Below are 18,907 nucleotides of genomic sequence, written 5' to 3' on the forward strand. Positions count from 1 at the left end.
GGGTTGTTGTTATATTCAAATAATTTAGATCTTTTAGTTTATGTATCGATTAGTTGAAATTCTAATTGGAATATGCTAGATCTGAGATGATTTAACTCCGATGACAAACAGATCTGAATCTAAAAAAAAATCACTTAACAAGGTAAAATCAAACTGTACTGTTTATGGTGGTAGTCTCAAGACTCAGTCTCTTTAGATGATCAAATGTTTCTCCTCAAATGAGTTTTTAAATCAAAAGTTATCATGAATTTTAACTTGGAATATCGGCTTAAAAATTGTATTAAAAATGTGCAACCTTGATATTTATGTCTTGCTTTCTAGAACTTGTAGATTTTGTGTCATTTTAAACTTTAAAGTTTATTTTTAGAAAATGGTTTAGTGAAAGAGAAGTATATCGACCCCTCCAGATCTAACCGATTGTTTTATAACCAAGCATGTAACGCAAGATCAGGATAGCCGTATAAATTCCAAGAAATTACCAGTTTACGTCTTGCATTTAATGGTATGCAATTTATTGGTCTCATGGTTAGTTTAAGCTTCCCCCAGATTTTCTTTCAGACCTTGCGATAGCAAAGGAGAAGAAAAAAGTAATTCCGGAATTAAAAATTTAGATACATCGATCGATAGATCGGTTGTAACTTTTGACGTCGGATCTACAAATTTTTTTTTAAATTTCATGAGAATTCTCTTTAAAAAGAATCAGTTTGTGGAGATTTTCTCTTTGAAATGTAAAACTTCATCATATTTTCTGATGACTAGTTGATAAGGTAAAACAAATTAGAGGGGACAAATAAACTCAATTTAATAATACATTATGCCATTCATTCATTACTTATACAATTTAAACCCTATTTTAAACTCAACAACTACTCAAACATCAAATATGTGTTTAATTGATAATTATCCCCTTAGTTTTGACCATTAGCAATCAACGTAAAAAAATAGCTTTGTCGTATTGATTCTGTTCATCAATTTTTTGTCAAGTTTCAAATATTCAATACTAATTTCTCTCATCTTAAGCTAGTCTTTCGTAAAAGTAGATTTCCCTTGTAACTTTTAAAAAAGAAAATCATAAATTTGATCATACCAAATCTATTCCTTTTTTGATTGATCAAAAGAATTTAAATTACCAACTTGAAAATTAGTTTTTAATAATTGAGAAATAGAAGGTAATTTTTGTTTCATTCCATTATTATTACCATTACTTGATCCAGTACTATTAGAATTATTAATTCCATTATTTATTCCATCTTCTTTATTCGTCAAAATTTTATCTCTATCTCCAACATTATCAAAAAATTGCAGTTTATTTTCACCACCACTATTATTGAAGGTGTTATTATTAATAGTTTTATTTAATGATGAAGAAATTGTCATTGTTGAAGAACTTGAAGAATGACGATTTAAATTACCAGCTCCATTATTATTAGTAGATCCAAAATATTTTTGACCTGAATTGCCACCAGAACCATTCAAATAACTATTTGAACTTGATGATTGAAACATTGGTGATAAAGGACTTGCTAAATTTGGAGTCATTGAAGCTAATGAAGATGCTGATTTTGGAGGTGGTGGATAATAATTGGAATTATTTATAAATAAATTAGTATGTGCGTTAGCATTTGTGGTAGTAGATGTTGAATTAAAGCTTGTATTAAAACTTGATGAATTTGGTATAGATTGTTGACTAAAATTTGAAAATGATTCTTTTGTTGCTGTTGATGATGAATTTGCAGAATTTAATGAATCTGATTCTATAAATGTTGAATTTTGTAAACTTAATGGTTCTGGTCTTCTTTTTGGTTTAAATTGTTGAGATGGGATTTTTAGTTCATTTTGTTGTTGTTTAGGTGAATTGTTTGGTTTTTGTGGTGAAGTTTGTTGCTGTTGATTTTGATTCTGCTGAAGAACTTGTTGATGATTTTGTTGATTATGATCCATTTGATCAGGCAAGGGAGGTAATGGTTTATGATATCCAGTAGGTTGAGCTTGATGTTGATTATGTTGCTGTTGAAGTTGACGTTGCGATTGACTGTGATTATGTAATTGATTATGTTGAAATTCTTGTTGAGTAGCAGAATGTGGTGGTTGATGTTGTTGATAATATTGACTTTGATATTGTGGAATTGAAACAGTATGAGGATTGTGTAAATTTGATTGTTGTTTGAAAATATTTGGTTGATGTCTTGAATCATTATGTGCATGTATACTCATTTGTGAAGGATATTGTTGTAGGTGATTTTGATGATGATGTTGAACTTGTTGTGAGATTTGTTGTTGCTGTTGAGCTTGTTGAGCTTGATGCTGTTGTTGCTGCTGCTGTTGTTGTTGTTGTTGTTGATTATGCATAGCCATTGCTAAATTACTTTTCTTTTGTTGTTGTTTTAATTTTTTCTTTTGTTTCAGTCTTTCAACTAATAATTTACTATCATGATTATCTTTTGTTAAATAAGTTTCATAAGCATGAACAGTTTGTTTATGTTGTCTTAAATTATCTAATCTACTAAAATTTTTTGAACAATAAGGACATGTAAAAGGTCTTTCTCCTGTATGTTTTCTTTTATGTCTTGCCAAATGTTCTGATCTTGTAAATGACATATTACAACCTGGATATCCAGTACATTGAAATACTCTACCTTTATTTGATCTTTTTGTTGAAGATGTTGATTTAGGTTTACTACCATTTGTATTATTTGATGATGATGAAGCAGCTGATTCAGTTGATGATGAAGATGATATAGTTGAAATTGTTGAATGAGTTGCATTTGTTATTGTTGGAGTTAATTGTGGTAATGAAGCATGATTAGATTGATTTGTTAATGATGGAGTTAAATGAGGTAATGAGGAAGTAGATGAACTTGTTAATGGTGGAGGAGGTGGTGGTGGAACTCTCAAAGAAGGTAATGAATAATGATGAGTATTTATAGGTGGTGGAACTGGTCCATGACTATTATGTGTAAAGGTTTGAGTAGGAGGAGCAGATGGTGGAGGATTAGGTTGGGAATGTGTATTAGTATAATGTTGTAAATGATTATGCGAAGGTATTTGATTAGGGGTATTATGATTCATGATAGATGTAATATTTGATAACGATGGTAATTGTTGTTGTTGATGATGATTATGATTCTGTATTTGTTGATGTTGAGGTGAAGTATGTAGTGAATGTTGTTGTAATTGTTCTGATGATTGTTGTGGGTTTAGTATTGAAAAAGGATGAGTTTGTGGTCCCTGCAGTTGCAGTTTTTGCTCCACTGTATGCATTAGTATTTTATGAAGCTTTTTCTAAGGTATTAGAATTCAATTACTGGATGTGTAAAGGTAATTATTGTTGTTGTAAATTTATTAAATTTTGCTGGTTTATATTTTGTTGTTGAAATATCAAACAAAAGAAAAAACAAATTAGATAGATATTGGAAAAGTGAATGCTATGTTTGATATAATTTGTGATTGTATGTACGTATGAAATGGATCTTGATATTCTATTATCTTAACATTTAACGTATAATATGATGAATAATATGGTTGATTGACTTTTTTCAGAGTAGACTTGAATTAAAATTATCTTGATAATACAAATTTGGAAGGAAAAATGATAGTAAAATTAACAGTGCGTAATATAATTTGATTGTAAATTAAGTAAAATTGAAAATATACGTAATAATGATGACTGATTTAAAAGGACTGATCTACTTAACTAGGTTCAAAAGCAAGTAAAGTGGAATCCTTTACGCTTGAGTATGGCTTTGAAAATGTTGGTAGAAAGAAAAAAGGTTGTTGTTGTTGTATTTGTAAAATTAAAAAATTGATGAAATTCTTTTTCTTTTTTTTTTGTTTAGTTTTCTTTGTGTTTTTAATGTACAAATTTGATTGATATAATTATTAACAAGAACTTAACCAATGTTAACTACTTATAGATAGAGACAGTCGTAGTGATCAGATGTTCTATTGTATTGCTGGTTAAAGAAAACAATCAAAAGGAAGAAGAGACTATGATGTAACAAAGAATCAACATACAAGTCATCCAAATTTAATAAATAACAAATGAGGGAATTTAAACACAATAACGTACTTAAGATAATTGTCAATTTCATGGCTTTTTAATTTAAAATCTGATGAACAATAACAATAAACCAATATATTTATTACTAAGAAGAGTTAAATAAAACGTTTATCATTAAAGAGACTTTAAAAAAGAAGGGTTACAGCAAAAATAAAGGTACACATATAAACTAAGTATCAAAACACACATTTTCTTCTACTCATCGATTGATGTTTAATAGTAGTATATTTTTTATTCCTATTGCAGTTCTTATAGATATACGAATCTATTTACTAAAAATTACTCTTCAGACACCCCCCTTTCAAAAAAGGGACCGGAGATGCATAATTCTTACAGATAGAAACTGACCTGGCTGATTAATAATCATCATCTGTAGAATTCAATGAACTTATCCTTACGTGACTAAAGTGGGTGATATACTATTAAGATGATGACATTAATAATTAAACATTACTAATTAAAGTAATAAATAAAAATTAGAAAACGCAATTTTAGTACCTTAAAAATTTTTTTTTTTTTTTTTTTAAGTTTAAGGAACAGAAATAAATAAAAAACAAATAATGTATGTAAAATTAGAAATAGAAATAGAATTAAAAATAGATTATGATCATCGATTTTAAAATTAGTTTCAAAGAAATTTAGTGTTCTTTTTGTCAAAACTTTTGATTACCTTAGCAGTCTAAAAATTATTGATTAAATATTTCGATGATCAAGGAATATTTATCATGTAATAATATGTACCTAATTGTACAGATTTAAAAACTAAAAAGGGGCTAAAAAATTATAACTTATCCATCATCACAACTTTTGAACTTTGAGTAAAAGTTTCATAGCATCGATTGAATTCTCGAAGAAATATGATAGTAGCTCCTTTCTGAAAAAGTGCACTAAAAAGTGAAGTACATGAAGTCAGTTAAGTATTTTAAACCCCGATAAAATCGATAATTATTAAATTACGCAATAAGAAAACGCAAATTGAAATTATTAATACTTAATGAAACTCTTGTAAACTTGAGCAAAATACACTAACGATATTAATAAATCAGGTCAAGGACCTAAACTGAATGACCAAATGTATTTAATAGATATTGTAAATCTCTAAATCAGGTTTCAATAAATTAAAGTGTTAGGTTTTTCTCTTAATTACTTAACCAGGTAGATTTAAGGGGTTAAAAAATGTTTTGAAGAAAACATCCATTCTAAGAAGTGGGGCGACAAAAGAGGGGACAGAGGAGGTGCCAGGGCGACAAAGCTAGAGAGAGAGATACAGGGAGAGGGCTGGAATGAATTTTAATGTTACATTTCGTTATAATTTACACGACTCTCTAATCTAAAAAATTAAAATTTTCGATTTTGGTTACAAAATGAAAATATATAACCAGTAAATATTCAAAATTTATAATTAATATCAAACGCGTCTTTTGCTTGTGTAAAATCAAATTTTAAGAGATTAGGAATTCAAAATGTCATATCATATTCAAAACTTTCCCTTAGGCTTCATTTTTATTTCAATCCTGGTCTGGGTATCGTCTATTCAGTTCATTAAAAAAAACAAGTCTAATTTTAGAAATTTAATTCAAAATCTCGTAAATGTATCTGAAACAGGCTTAAAAAAAAAAACCTTAGATTTTGTGTCAGATCTGGTGAGTTGCAAATGATTTATTTTTAATTATCATCATTCTAAACTCAGACCATACAAATTATCAAATTCCAGAAAGTTATAAATTTGAAGTAATACACTTTAGTGTAATTGAAAAGGTATCATAAATATATCTCTTTATCATCATAATTTATCATTCGTATATGAAAAAAGAAAGATCGTTAAATTTATTTACAACTTTTTTTTTTTTTCTAAAGAAATATATTTAAAATATTCATGGTTTTTTTTTTTTTTTTTCAAAATGGTTTATAGGTACGGATGTTTCAACTATTTTGATATGCTATTTGCTTCTGAGTTACGGATGTTTTAGAGAGTTTGTTATGCTATTTGTATCTGAGGTACGGATGTTTCAGATATTTTGTTATGCTATTCGTCTTTGCATAACAAAAAAATACAATTTAACATAACAAAAATTCCTAAGGCATAACAAAATTCCATTATACATCCGTACCTACGTACAACTAACTATTCAAGCATGTAACTCTACAGTAAGCTTAAACTTTAAAGTATGTCTCAAACAATTTACAATCACTTTTCATTGCTCTTTCTACTGAAGCTATGTTTAAATTTGCAACAATGGTTTTGAAAATTTTGAAAACGCCTAAAAAAATTCAAAATTTACTGTCAGAGCTTAACAAAATCTGTACATACTTAAGGGATTTGAGCTTTCGACAGCTGAAACAGCGTAGATATTTGAGCTTTTGGGAGCATTAACTGCTTATAAATGATGATAGCATTAGCTCTTTCAAGTCAATACATGGATATAAATACCATTTGCTTTATTATGTTTTCAAATTTCTTACTTTTTATTAAACCGGATCATTAAAAAGTTATGAACCCTTATCCTAGTCTAATTTTTTTCTTTTTTACAAAATCAAACCCACCATATCTAAATAATTTAACTCGATTTGGTTAAATTATATTTTAGATATCTGATAGACTCAATAGTACAAAAACAAGTTTTTTGTAAGTTTAATTGTACGGGGAATTACTGGAAAATGCAAATTACTTAGTTACAAAAAGAATCTAGGTAGTTGACGATATGAAATTTCAAGATTAAATTTAGAATTATCAAAGTTAAGAACCTATAGAAGATTCTGGTTGAATCAAACTAGTCATATAAAAGAAGAGTAGTAATGTTTGAGAATGGCAACACATTAGAAATTTCTTAATCCATTATTAGGAATTCCGATTATTTAATAATAGGATTAATAAGATTTTCGATTAATGAGTATGTTGGAAAAGAAATACTATATGTAAGTAAATGACCTAATTGATTAATGATTTTTTCAAGGGAATAATTATATCTGGAACTTGTATGAATATAATTCTAGATTATTAGATATAAATTGGTTTAATAATTCATCATTTATCGGATATAATTAATATTAAATCCTGTTATTTCAATTTGAATCCTTTATCTTTTAGAAACACTAATTTTTAAAGTGAATGTACTTTAAATACATATGTAAGACGCATCAATTCATATTAATAAGTAAGTAAGTAAAATAGGATATAAGTTGTGAGGGATATATATGTACACTGTAATATGAAACAGCATGTATATATTTCGGAAGATTTGTAAAATAATAATTACGCGACCTTATAATCATATTATGAGTAGAATAGTCGCTACCAACTACAAGCTTAAAATAATATTTATAGACTACGTAATAAGATAATAGAATTAATTAGAAACTAATAGAATTTTCAACTTATAACAGAAACAAGGCAGTTGAGACCAAATTTAAATTTATACATAGTTTATTATTTAATTTTACTATGTAATTTAAAGTAACATTAATTCATTCAAATCCAAGAAATCTTATAGAAAAGATGGCTATCAAACTAAATTTGCCTGGGGCTCTTTATCGACACCATGAATTCGATAGATAGATGTCATATATGTGGTCATTCATATATCCTATTCTTTCTTTCTTTCTTTCTTTTTGATGTTTTAAATTAATTTAATAAATATTGCATTTCGTTTGATTATTCTTCTACTTACATATTATTAATGTACTATTAAATTAATATATTAAGATTATCAGAGATTTTAGTTGATAAAGTGGCAAGAATTAACTAACTTCTCACCACTCCCATATTGTTAATGCGCCACTTCCTTCACAATAGTAAATTAGTAATACTTCTCAAAACTACCTGCCACTGTCACTTATCCATTTCCACTACTGTCTTATCAATCATTCCTATCTTAACACTCTTTGCTTTTGCTTCATTCTTTTTTTTTTTTTGCAATTTGTTTTTGTTTTTGTTTTTTTTTTATTTTTTATCATTCAAAAAAATTAGAATCAATTTTACAACAATCTTTCTTTCTTTGACAACCAACTTTACTACGATTATCATTTAAAAGATAACTTTACAATCATCCATAATTCATACATTTCACTTACATGTCATTATAGAAAAACTTCATTCATTCAAATACTAAAAATTTAATTTTTTAATTACACCTTTTCACCTACTTCAGCTCAACATCAATTCACATCGTTCTCATAAAAACCAAATACATATTCATAAAGCAAAATATATAATAATCAATCAGGCGATATAATCCTAGTTAAAGGTATAACTATTCAACAAATCAAAATACAAACACATCAACACCAAAAATATCCATTTCAATTTGATAAATTCCAATTAAACTTACCTTTAAAACTATATCAATAAATCAATCATGGTAAAAGAAACTTATTTATATGATCTACTATCAATTCAAACAAATTCAACAATTGAAGAAATTTCAAGAAGTTATAAAAAAAAAGCATTAAAATGTCATCCAGATAAAACAAATCATAATCCTCAATTAACTGAAAAATTTAAAGAAATTTCAAGAGCTTATGAAATTTTAAAAGATGAAAAACAAAGATATATTTATGATAATTTTGGAGAAGAAGGATTAGAAAGTTTAATTATTGAAAGTGATAATAATCTGAATAATCTGAATAGTCAGAGTAACTACAACCATAATAAGGATAGAAATAAACAATCTTTCAATCAATTTAATTTTAATAATCCAAATTCTCAATTTCAACAATTTTTTACATCATCAACAAAATCAGATAGAAGAAATCAAAATTTTCAACAACCACCACCACAATCTTCTCGTCCTCAATTTCAAAATACTTTCGGATCATCAAATGATATTTTTTCACAAGTTTTTCAAGATATAAATCTGATGTTTACAAATTCAAATTCATTTTTTTCTTCAACATCAAATGCATTTGATGTATTTGATAATGGTTTTCAATCACCAAGAGATCCTTTTAATCAATTTCCTCAATTTTCTCAGTCTCAAACGCAATCTACAACACAATCTACGACACAATCACAATCACCACAAGAAATGAAAAAAATTATAAAACCATATGGAGAATCATTACAAAATCAATATATAAAAGGAGATGATATAAATCATATATGTGATGTTACATTAGAAGATTTATTTTATGGTAAAATAATAAAATTATCATTACCTAAAAATGTTAAATGTAATAATTGTAAAGGGTATGGATATTTAAATCCAAAAACTTGTAAACAATGTCTTGGGTCAGGACAAATTTTAATAATACAATATAATCAATTTAGTTCATATAAGCAAACTTCTATATGTAATTTATGTGAAGGAAATGGTATAAAATTTAAGCTCATAGATAAATGTATAAATTGTAATGGAGAAGGATATATAGAATCCACAAAAATTATAAAAATTCAAATACCACCCGGAACTCAAAATGGCCATAAAATAATATTAAAAAATGAATCAGATGAAGGTAGAAATTTAATACCAGGAGATTTAATTATAAAAATAAATTTAAAAAATCATAAGTACTTGTTGCGAAAGGAAAATGATTTATTTATGAATTATGAAATTGATTTAAAAACTTCTTTATTTGGTGGAATTATTTTAATACCAAATTTTTTAAAAATGGGACAATTTTTAAAAATTCATATTAATTCAAAAGGTCAAAATTTTATAAATAAATTTAGTAATTCGAATCAGAATCAAAATTCAAATCAAAATCAAAATCAGATTCATAATCATGACTCAAATCAAAATCACAATCATTCAAGAAACAATTCAAAATCTTCAATAACAGTTAATGAACAAAATCAAAATCAAAATCAAACTAACAACAACAATAATAATCATAATTGTGAAATCATTGGAACAATACAAAATAATGAATTAAAAATGATAAAAAATTTAGGTATGCCAATAACAAACCTATTTAATGAAAATGGAGAACTTTATCAAGATTCAGAATTAAACAATACCACTAATAATGCTAGCCAATTAAATATATCAAATTTAAAACGTGGTAATCTATATATAAAATTTCAAATTAAATTACCTTCAATATCAGATTTTAATCAGAATGAATTATTAAATCTTTATAATATTTTACCAAATAATTTATCAACTAATTTAAATTATATTCCAAGTCCAACTGAAAGAATTATTGAAAAAAATTTAGAATCGGTGGATTTAGATAATGATATAAATTTTGAATTTGGTGAAACAGCGGGAGGAATAGTTAGAGGTTCAGAAATAATAAATGAAAATGAAATGGATATTGAAACTGAACTTGAAACAGATATAGGAAAACAAAATTTACAAAGTAAAGGTGAATCTGAACTGAATCCAATTGTGTTAAATTCTTTAAATGAATCATCATCTTCAACTAATGCTACAATTAATCAAACAACTACAAATCAAAATGAACAAATGGATAATCATGATATAAAACGACGCAAAACGACGCAAGTATAACAATAATAATAATAACAACAACGATAATAACAATAATAGTAATAGAGTTAATAGTGTTGATTAATTAGTTAAATATTTATGATAGCCTATCTATAAAACTTTTAAGAAATTCTACTTCGGTTATTTTGTCTCTGTTTTGTTTTGTTCTTTTTTGTTTCTGTAATCTGAAACCTCTTAGATTTTGTGTAAACTTCTTTTTGCATCCATTTTATTTTTGTGATACCTCTATTTATCTATACTGTATTCTATTAGTTAATTTATCGACTTGTTATCTATAACTCTTCGTAAACACCAGTCTAATTCCAATCTAAATCTTCCTATTCTGTTGCTTTATAGGTATACTCAACTCTAAACTCGAAAGTATTCTCTCTATGTAATTAAAATTAAATAAATTAACCAAATCCAAAAATAAATAAATCCTAAAAATGAAATAAAACAATTTAAAATAACCCATAAATCAGGTAAATTTTGAGGTGTAGCAACAAAAAAGTCTAAAATATGATAAATTACCACTAGGAAATAAGTTAAATATATTATTATTGCATTTAAATTTTGAATTGAAATTCTTTTAGTGGTGATTTTTGGTAATAAATTTTTAAATCCAATCAACCAATTTATTAAAAATATCAAAACAAAATATTGTAGTATTAATTCATCTTTTTTTAATAATGGATATAAACTAAAAGTAGATAAATTATTAATCCATTGAATAAAATTTAACTCTACTACTGATGTTGAAGTTGGAGTTATAAAAAAATAATTTAAAATGATTGGTATTATTGGTACCAATATAGATTTTTCATGAACTTGATAAGAAAATAAATAAAAACTTAATGAATTATAACTAAATCCAAATATCATTAATTTAATTTTTCTTTTCTCACTATCATTTTTATCAGTTACTTTTCTTAATTTAAAAAACAAGATTAAATTAATTGGAATTATTGAAGCTAAAGTAGCTGCTAAAGATAATTTTGATAATTGATTTAAATTTAAAAACAGTTTATATTTTAAAATTATATTTGAAATACACCAAAAATTTGAAACTTTATCTTCAAACAATCCTCTATTAAAAGGGAAAATTCTAATAATTATTTGATTAATTTGTGTTTTAAAATCAGTTTGTAATAAAAATGGTAATATGAATACCAATTGAGTTATGATCACAGTTAATCCAACAGTAATTAATTGTTTTAAATTTTTTAATTGACTTAAAATATAAAAAAATATAAAAATTGAATAATATAATCCCATTTGTTTAAAATTTATACAACTTACAAACCAAAAACTTGCCCATATAAAATTATTATCAATTAAATTTATAATTGTTAATATAAAAAATCCCAACATGACACAATTATATTGAAAATGTCCATGATCAATTAAAATTAAATGAGGTTGATTTAGCACTAAAAAACATAAAATAATTTGATCAATTCTATTTATCCAATTAAATTTTTTACTTAATTTTTTTGCTATAATCATTATACTTGGTATAAATATAATAATTTCACTAATTAATACAGAAAATCTCATAAAAAATTTTAATTCAAGAGACTCAAAACCTCTTGAATTATCAAGTTCAAACCACTGGGAATCAAAAAATGAACCAATTTTCCCCAAGATATACAGATGATAAGCAGTTAAAGGAGGATAATCTAATCCCCAATAATTTAAATCATAAAAATACCATTTGTTAGTTGGTAAATTTATTGTCAATTCCATCCAATGTCTTTGAGCTTCAAAATCTCCATACATTGGTGGAGTATTAAAACCTGAATAATTTCCCAAACTAATTGATGATCTTATTAAAATTGAAGTTAATATTAATATATATCTTGCTACCCATTGATCTGGTGCTTTTTCAAAATAATGTAATAAATCATATATTGGTGAGTTACGGAATATACTATTATTTTTGGGATTAGATTGTGTTGTGGAAGTAGTTGAGATTGTTTTAGTTTTCGATTTCGTTGCTGAACTATTCAGTTTATTTGACTTTTTATTTGAATTTTTAGTAGTTAAATCTTTTGAATTAATAGATAGTTTCTCATCATTTTTTGATTTAGATTTCTTCTTAGCTTTTGCCATTGAATAAATTACTAAAAGGAAGTATTAGAATTTGGTATTTACTAATTTACACTTGTTCAGATTGAATTGCAAAATTATAGAATTAATATTTTAATTTGAATCGAGATTACGTGTCGTAGATTAATTTTTCATGTCAAAAATTAATTGGAATTTTTCACGTCATCAAATCTTATAGGAATATAGAAAAATCCATGCACTATCTATTCTTCTAATCTAGACATTCAGGACCAAGGCTTAAGAATAAATAACTCAACATTTAAGTTACTGTTTTATAGAGTCTAGCATTTCTGTCAAACCTGAGTTTCTTTGCTAAAATAAAAATAACATTTGAAGAATAAACACTCTATAAATTATGTATATAAATACGAAGTGCATATATAATACGATCTTAATAAGAGATCTAATCTAATCTAATTGTAAGATTTTAAAAAGTGAGTCGTTTTATTTTTAGTAGTAAAGTGATGTGAAAACAAAAAGAAATTTAAGATCCTAGATCAATCGCATATAGAACCAGATCCGGACAACGGCTACAACAAATCGCTTGATTGCGGAAGTAGTTTTGACTAAAGGAAACTGGTGTTTAAAACTAGAATGATATGATAATGACCTGATATGCTTTGTATGGCTGAAGCAGACGCGTCTTAAATTTATTTAATCTTTTTTTTTTGTGTTGCATATAAAAAGTACGTGTAGTGTACCTTAGACCCAAATTCTTATTAATTAGACGATCTTCAAGACAAGAGGTATTATATTAACCATAGAAAGTTGGAGAAAAGTTATCAGTAGAGCATGAGATAAAACACTACTCACAGTACTAACACTACATTGACTCATGAAGTAGAAAGTTCAAACAACTTGTCTACCTTTGAACTGTTATTATGCTGTTTTTCAAAATCACGTTAATTTTTATCTCTAATAATCTAAATTTTCTTAGTTACTTAATAAAACTTTATCTTTTCAAATTTACAACCAAAATAATAAATTTAATTATCAACAACTCTTTTTTCCTTTATTTCATTAACCTCAACTACACTTGGTTACTCCGTCTAATCTATCATATTGTATTTTAAGATCAAAGTCAATTATTTTATCCTTATCATTTCTTAATCTATCAAACTTAATTAAGAAAGAAATTGGTCTCACAAAAACCTCATTTTTTTTTTGATTCAATTTTTTACAACCATTTAATTACAAAAGAATAAGACCATTCTAATCTACCATCATCGATCAAGCCAACCTTCATACATCCACATTCGTTTTCATCCAAACAAAATATGTATCAACAACCACATAATAATAGTCAAAGTAATGATTTAAGACATATTAGTATGTCATCAAGTGTTTATTCACCTATTGAAACTGAATTTAAACCAAATTATAATACAATAAATGAAGAAGAAGATGAAGAAGAACAAATTATAGATAATACTCAGAATAGCCAGAATAATAATTACTACAATCAACAGGAGAACTACCACCAAGAACAAACAAATTCAAATAGATCATCTTCTGATGATAATCATTATGGATTAAATCCTGATTTATCTTCACAAACTATTCAAACTTTTATGACTGCAAATACAAGATTACCTGATGAACAACAACAACAACAATACCACCAAAACTCGATGTCAAATTATTCCTCAATAAATACAAGTATAAATGAAATAATAGATAATGATGAAACTCCAATATTACAATCATCTGCAAAAAATAATGATAAAACTCCATTAGTTGATCATAATGGATTTTTAATAAATGAAAATTCAAATAACAATAATAACACTTACAACAACAACAATGCATTAGAAGAACCTTCAAATGTATCATCATCTAAATTCCTACCACAAAGAAAATTAAGTAATAAATTCAAAAGATTATCATTAAAATTACAAAATACAATAGCTTCTGAAAATTCTTATCAATTTATGAATAATTTTCATCAAAATATTGAAAAAGCAAATAAATCAACTATAGACACAAATACATCTACGTCAAGAACAAGTAATTATTATAAAAAAATAAATGATAAAAATTCACCAACTGATTCTTATTCTTATAATGATTCAAATAATATTGAACAACCAAAATCTGCGGGTGATAATGAAGAAGCTGAAAAAACTATTATAATCTCAAATAATGATCAAATATCAGAAATAAGTTCAATAAGTACAACTGCTTCAAGTAATCAAAGTTTAACAAGTATTAATAACAGTGCTAATGATGAAAACTTAAATAATTCAAATTCAAATAATATCAATACAAATACAAATTTTAAATATCAATTAAAAAATGAATTTCCATCAAGTTATAATATTGGAGGTACACAAGTTTCTGATGAAATTCCAATAAGAAAAGATTTAATTCAAACTCCAATTGATGAAAAATTTCAAATTTATAATAATTCAAAAGAAACAATGTCACAATCTGGTGGATTAAATATTATATATGATAATAATACAATTGATAATAATAATACTACTACTACTACTAACACCACAACTCCCATCACCACTAAAACAATCACCCCACCAACAAGAGAACCAAGTAAAAAAAGTAATACACTGGAATCCATAGAAGAAGAAGAATTATCATCATTATTTATAAGAGCATTACATCCATTTGATTCATCAACTTTAAAATCAGATTCAGATGCTTCAATTTGTTTATCATTTGAAAAAAATGATTTAGCATTTGTTCATACTATTGATGAATCAGGATGGGGAGAAGTTACATTAATTGAATCATTACAAAGAGGTTGGATACCAATGAATTATTTTAATATTGCAATATCTGATAAATCTTTAGAAAAAGATGGAGAGGAAGATACTGAAGAAGATAATATTGAATTTCCTAATAGTCATTATTTAAAACCACTTTTAAATGCTTGTGGTAAATTTTTAATTAACCCCTTAAGTCATAAAAATAGAAAAGGTAAATATACTTTTTCAATAAGAATTATAAATTCAATAAGAGATGGAGTAAGATTATTATTACAAGAAACTGATTGTTTATCAAGATCAAATGAATTAGTTACAAAAAGAACAATTGTTAGAAAATCAAGAAAATCTTTATTAGCTGATTGGTATAATTTAATGGTTAAAGCAAATGAATTTAAAGGTACATCAAATTTTAATAAAATTGAAATTTTAACATTAATGATTTATCAAGTTACAAGAAAAGCAATAAGTTTTTTACAAATTTGGTCAATTGAAAGTAAAGAAATTATAAAAAGAAGTAATGAAAAAAAATTATATGATGATTTAAATAATTATCCATTATTAGAGACACCACCATTAGCAAAACAAAGAATTACTGAAATTAATGGAATATTATATTCTTATTTAGGTTTAATTATTGGTAGATTAGATTTAATTGAACATAATCAATATGGTTGTGAAATTTTAGAAACTATAGCTCATCAAATTATTTTGCTATTAAGAGAATTATTATTTATATCCAAAACAGGTTCTGATTTTAGTTCTAAAAAGCCAGAAGATTTAGATCAATCATTAGATAATTTATTATCATTAGTTAGTGATTTAGTATCTGGAGTTAAAAATTTAGTTGTAAAAACATTAAATGAAAATTTAACAACTAATGATGAACAACCTTTCGGTAGTGGACCTAATTTTAAAGGTGAAAGAGATTATTTTTATACAGAAGAAGGTGGAAATTTATTATTAATTGCATCAAAAATGATAAAATCAATAAATCAAACAATTTATTCAATAAGAAATCTTTTGGAATTAACTGGTGATTTTAAATTAAATTCTGAACGTTCTTATCCTGATTATTCAAAAATTAAAATTGAACCTCAAGAATTTGTAAAAAAATGTATGAAAGGTATTAAAATGAAGACGAATAAGAGAGTACCTCCATTAACTTCAAATAATAATGTCATTAATAACAATAATCATGCTAGTGTTAGTCAACCTTATAAAGCTAATAGATATTCAATGGTAAGATCAGGTAAAACTGGTGATTTAAGTTTTACAGAAAATGGAATAAATTTATTACAACAATTTGAAAATTCTCCTTTTACTGTATCAGCAGCAGAATTTCAACCATTTACATCAGAAAATGGTAATAATAATAATAATAATAATCAACATATAAGTAATAATAATGGGATAAATTCAACGTTAGATTTATCAAATGAATTAGTAACTGATAAAAATGGTTATTTAATTGGTGGATCCTTTAAAGGATTAGTATATACATTAACCAATGAAGATTCACCACCAGAACATTTTTTTATATCTACATTTTTTATATGTTTTAGAAGTTTTGCAAATGGGATAGATTTAATTGAAGAATTAATAACAAGATTTGAAATTAATCAGCAACCTCAAACTAAAATAGATATAAATTATGAATTAAAATTGAAAAAAAGAAGAAAATTAATTATAAAAATGTTTCAATTATGGATGGAAAGTTATTGGAATCATGAAATGGATTATAATTTATTAACTACTTTAATTAATTTTTTTAATGAAGGAATATCAATATACTTACCATTTGATTCTTTAAAATTAATTGATATTGGAGCTAAATTATCATCAAATCCATTAATAGAAAATAGAAATAGAAAAAATAAACCTATAAAGCAATTAGTTGAAAAATCTATAATTATTTCAAGATCTCCTTCAACTACAAGTTTAAATTCATTAACTGGTTCATCTTCATCTTCATCTTCAACAGCTTCTGAATTTAATTTATCAAGAGTTAATTCAAATTCTTCAAGTATAAAATCATTACCGATAAATAATATAGAAAATGCATCAAAAACAACATCATTATTATCAAAAAATCAAATTCAAACAATTGAAAAAATTATATTAACTTATAGATCAATATTAGGAGAAAGTTGGTGTTCTCAGAAATATATAAATACATATAAATCATTAGATTTAAATAATTTATTAAATCATTTTACAATAATAAATGAACAAAATTGGGTATTAACAAATTATAGACCTAACTTGTTAGATTTTAATGGATTAGAAATTGCAAAACAATTAACGATAATTGAATCAACAATTTTTAATTCAATTCAACCTGAAGAATTATTAAATCAAAATTTTACAAATAAAAGATCTCATTTAAATTTATCACCAAATGTAAGATTATCATTATTATTTACAAATTGTTTATCAAATTATGTTATTGAATCTATATTACAACCTAATTTAACATTAAAAGAAAGAATAAATATTGTTAAAATTTGGTTAAAAATTTCAATAAGTTCATTATATTTAAGAAATTTTAATAGTTTAGCAGCAATAATTACATCATTACAAAGTCATTTAATTACTAAAATTTCAGCAATTTGGCAAAATTTATCATCAAAATATATTGAATTATATAATTATTTATCATCAATAATAAGTATTGAAAAAAATTATTTAAATTATAGAACCAAAATAAGAAACTTGCTAAATTCAAATGAAAAAATACCCATAGTACCATATATAAATTTATTTATATCAGATATAACAACAACAACAGAAGGTATACCGAAATATATTCCATCCCCAAAAAATTTCTTAAATAGAAAAGTTATAAATTTTCAAAAATTTTCCAAAATAATTAAAATTATTGGTGATTTACAAAAATTACAAATTCCTTATAATTCTAGTGATGTGGATATGTTAGATTATAAAATTGAAAATTTATATGGTTTACAAGAATTAATATTATTGGAATTATGGAAAATTAATATCTTATATAAAAATGATGATGATCGTGGTTGGAAATTAAGTTGTGAATTAAATAATAAATAGACATTCTTTTTCAGTAAGAAACTTGAAATGACGTTTAATGAGAATTTATGAATTAATTATTTGGATTTATTTATGTTAACATTTGTAATCTATTACTTTTCTTTCACCATTTGAAATCCCTACTCCTCAGACATTATTTGTTATCTAAACTTTGCATACGTCATTCGTAAGTTTACTTTTCATATACCATTCATAAACTTGTCACTTCTCACACTCCATTCGTAAGCTTTCATTTCTTATATGCCATTTGTAAACTAGGTACTTCTCATACACCGTTTGAGATTGATACTTCTCATATGACAATTAGAAACTAGTTACGTCTCATATTCCAGTTATAAAGCCGTTATGCCTTACACACCATTTGTATTATATTACTTTTCATGATTTCTCTTGTCTCTGGTGATATTGATTCGTATACTGAAGTTAATTATTTTGATATGCCAAGTTGTGGATTTTTGGTATGCTATTGCAGTAAACATCCGTACCGCAAAGTAGTAAACATCCGTACCGCAACGCAT

General features: G+C 25.3%; 4 protein-coding genes across 4 annotated transcripts; 2 read left to right on the forward strand and 2 right to left on the reverse strand. All coding sequences in view use genetic code 12, as the record gives it.

Moving 5' to 3' along the window:
- Nucleotides 1-1,092: 1,092 nt before the first annotated feature.
- Nucleotides 1,093-3,261, reverse strand: KGF55_003692 (C2H2-type zinc finger protein; the record flags this gene model as incomplete). The annotated part of the gene is made up of 1 exon (XM_051758513.1): nt 1,093-3,261. The coding sequence occupies one exon, from the start codon at nt 3,259-3,261 to the stop codon at nt 1,093-1,095; it is 2,169 nt and encodes a 722-aa protein (XP_051614064.1).
- A 5,154-nt stretch (nt 3,262-8,415) lies between these two features.
- Nucleotides 8,416-10,512, forward strand: KGF55_003693 (uncharacterized protein; the record flags this gene model as incomplete). The annotated part of the gene is made up of 1 exon (XM_051758514.1): nt 8,416-10,512. One exon carries the CDS (start codon nt 8,416-8,418, stop codon nt 10,510-10,512), a length of 2,097 nt encoding a protein of 698 aa, XP_051614065.1.
- Nucleotides 10,513-10,881: 369 nt separating this feature from the next.
- Nucleotides 10,882-12,603, reverse strand: ALG6 (dolichyl-P-Glc:Man(9)GlcNAc(2)-PP-dolichol alpha-1,3-glucosyltransferase; the record flags this gene model as incomplete). The annotated part of the gene is made up of 1 exon (XM_051758515.1): nt 10,882-12,603. One exon carries the CDS (start codon nt 12,601-12,603, stop codon nt 10,882-10,884), a length of 1,722 nt encoding a protein of 573 aa, XP_051614066.1.
- A 1,274-nt stretch (nt 12,604-13,877) lies between these two features.
- Nucleotides 13,878-18,389, forward strand: BUD5 (Ras family guanine nucleotide exchange factor; the record flags this gene model as incomplete). Its single annotated transcript, XM_051758516.1, has 1 exon — nt 13,878-18,389. One exon carries the CDS (start codon nt 13,878-13,880, stop codon nt 18,387-18,389), a length of 4,512 nt encoding a protein of 1,503 aa, XP_051614067.1.
- Nucleotides 18,390-18,907: the final 518 nt, after the last annotated feature.

This window comes from Candida pseudojiufengensis, assembly GCF_024610245.1.
Source record: "Candida pseudojiufengensis strain CBS 10847 chromosome Unknown scaffold1, whole genome shotgun sequence".
Lineage (NCBI taxonomy): Eukaryota > Fungi > Ascomycota > Pichiomycetes > Serinales > Debaryomycetaceae > Lodderomyces > Lodderomyces pseudojiufengensis.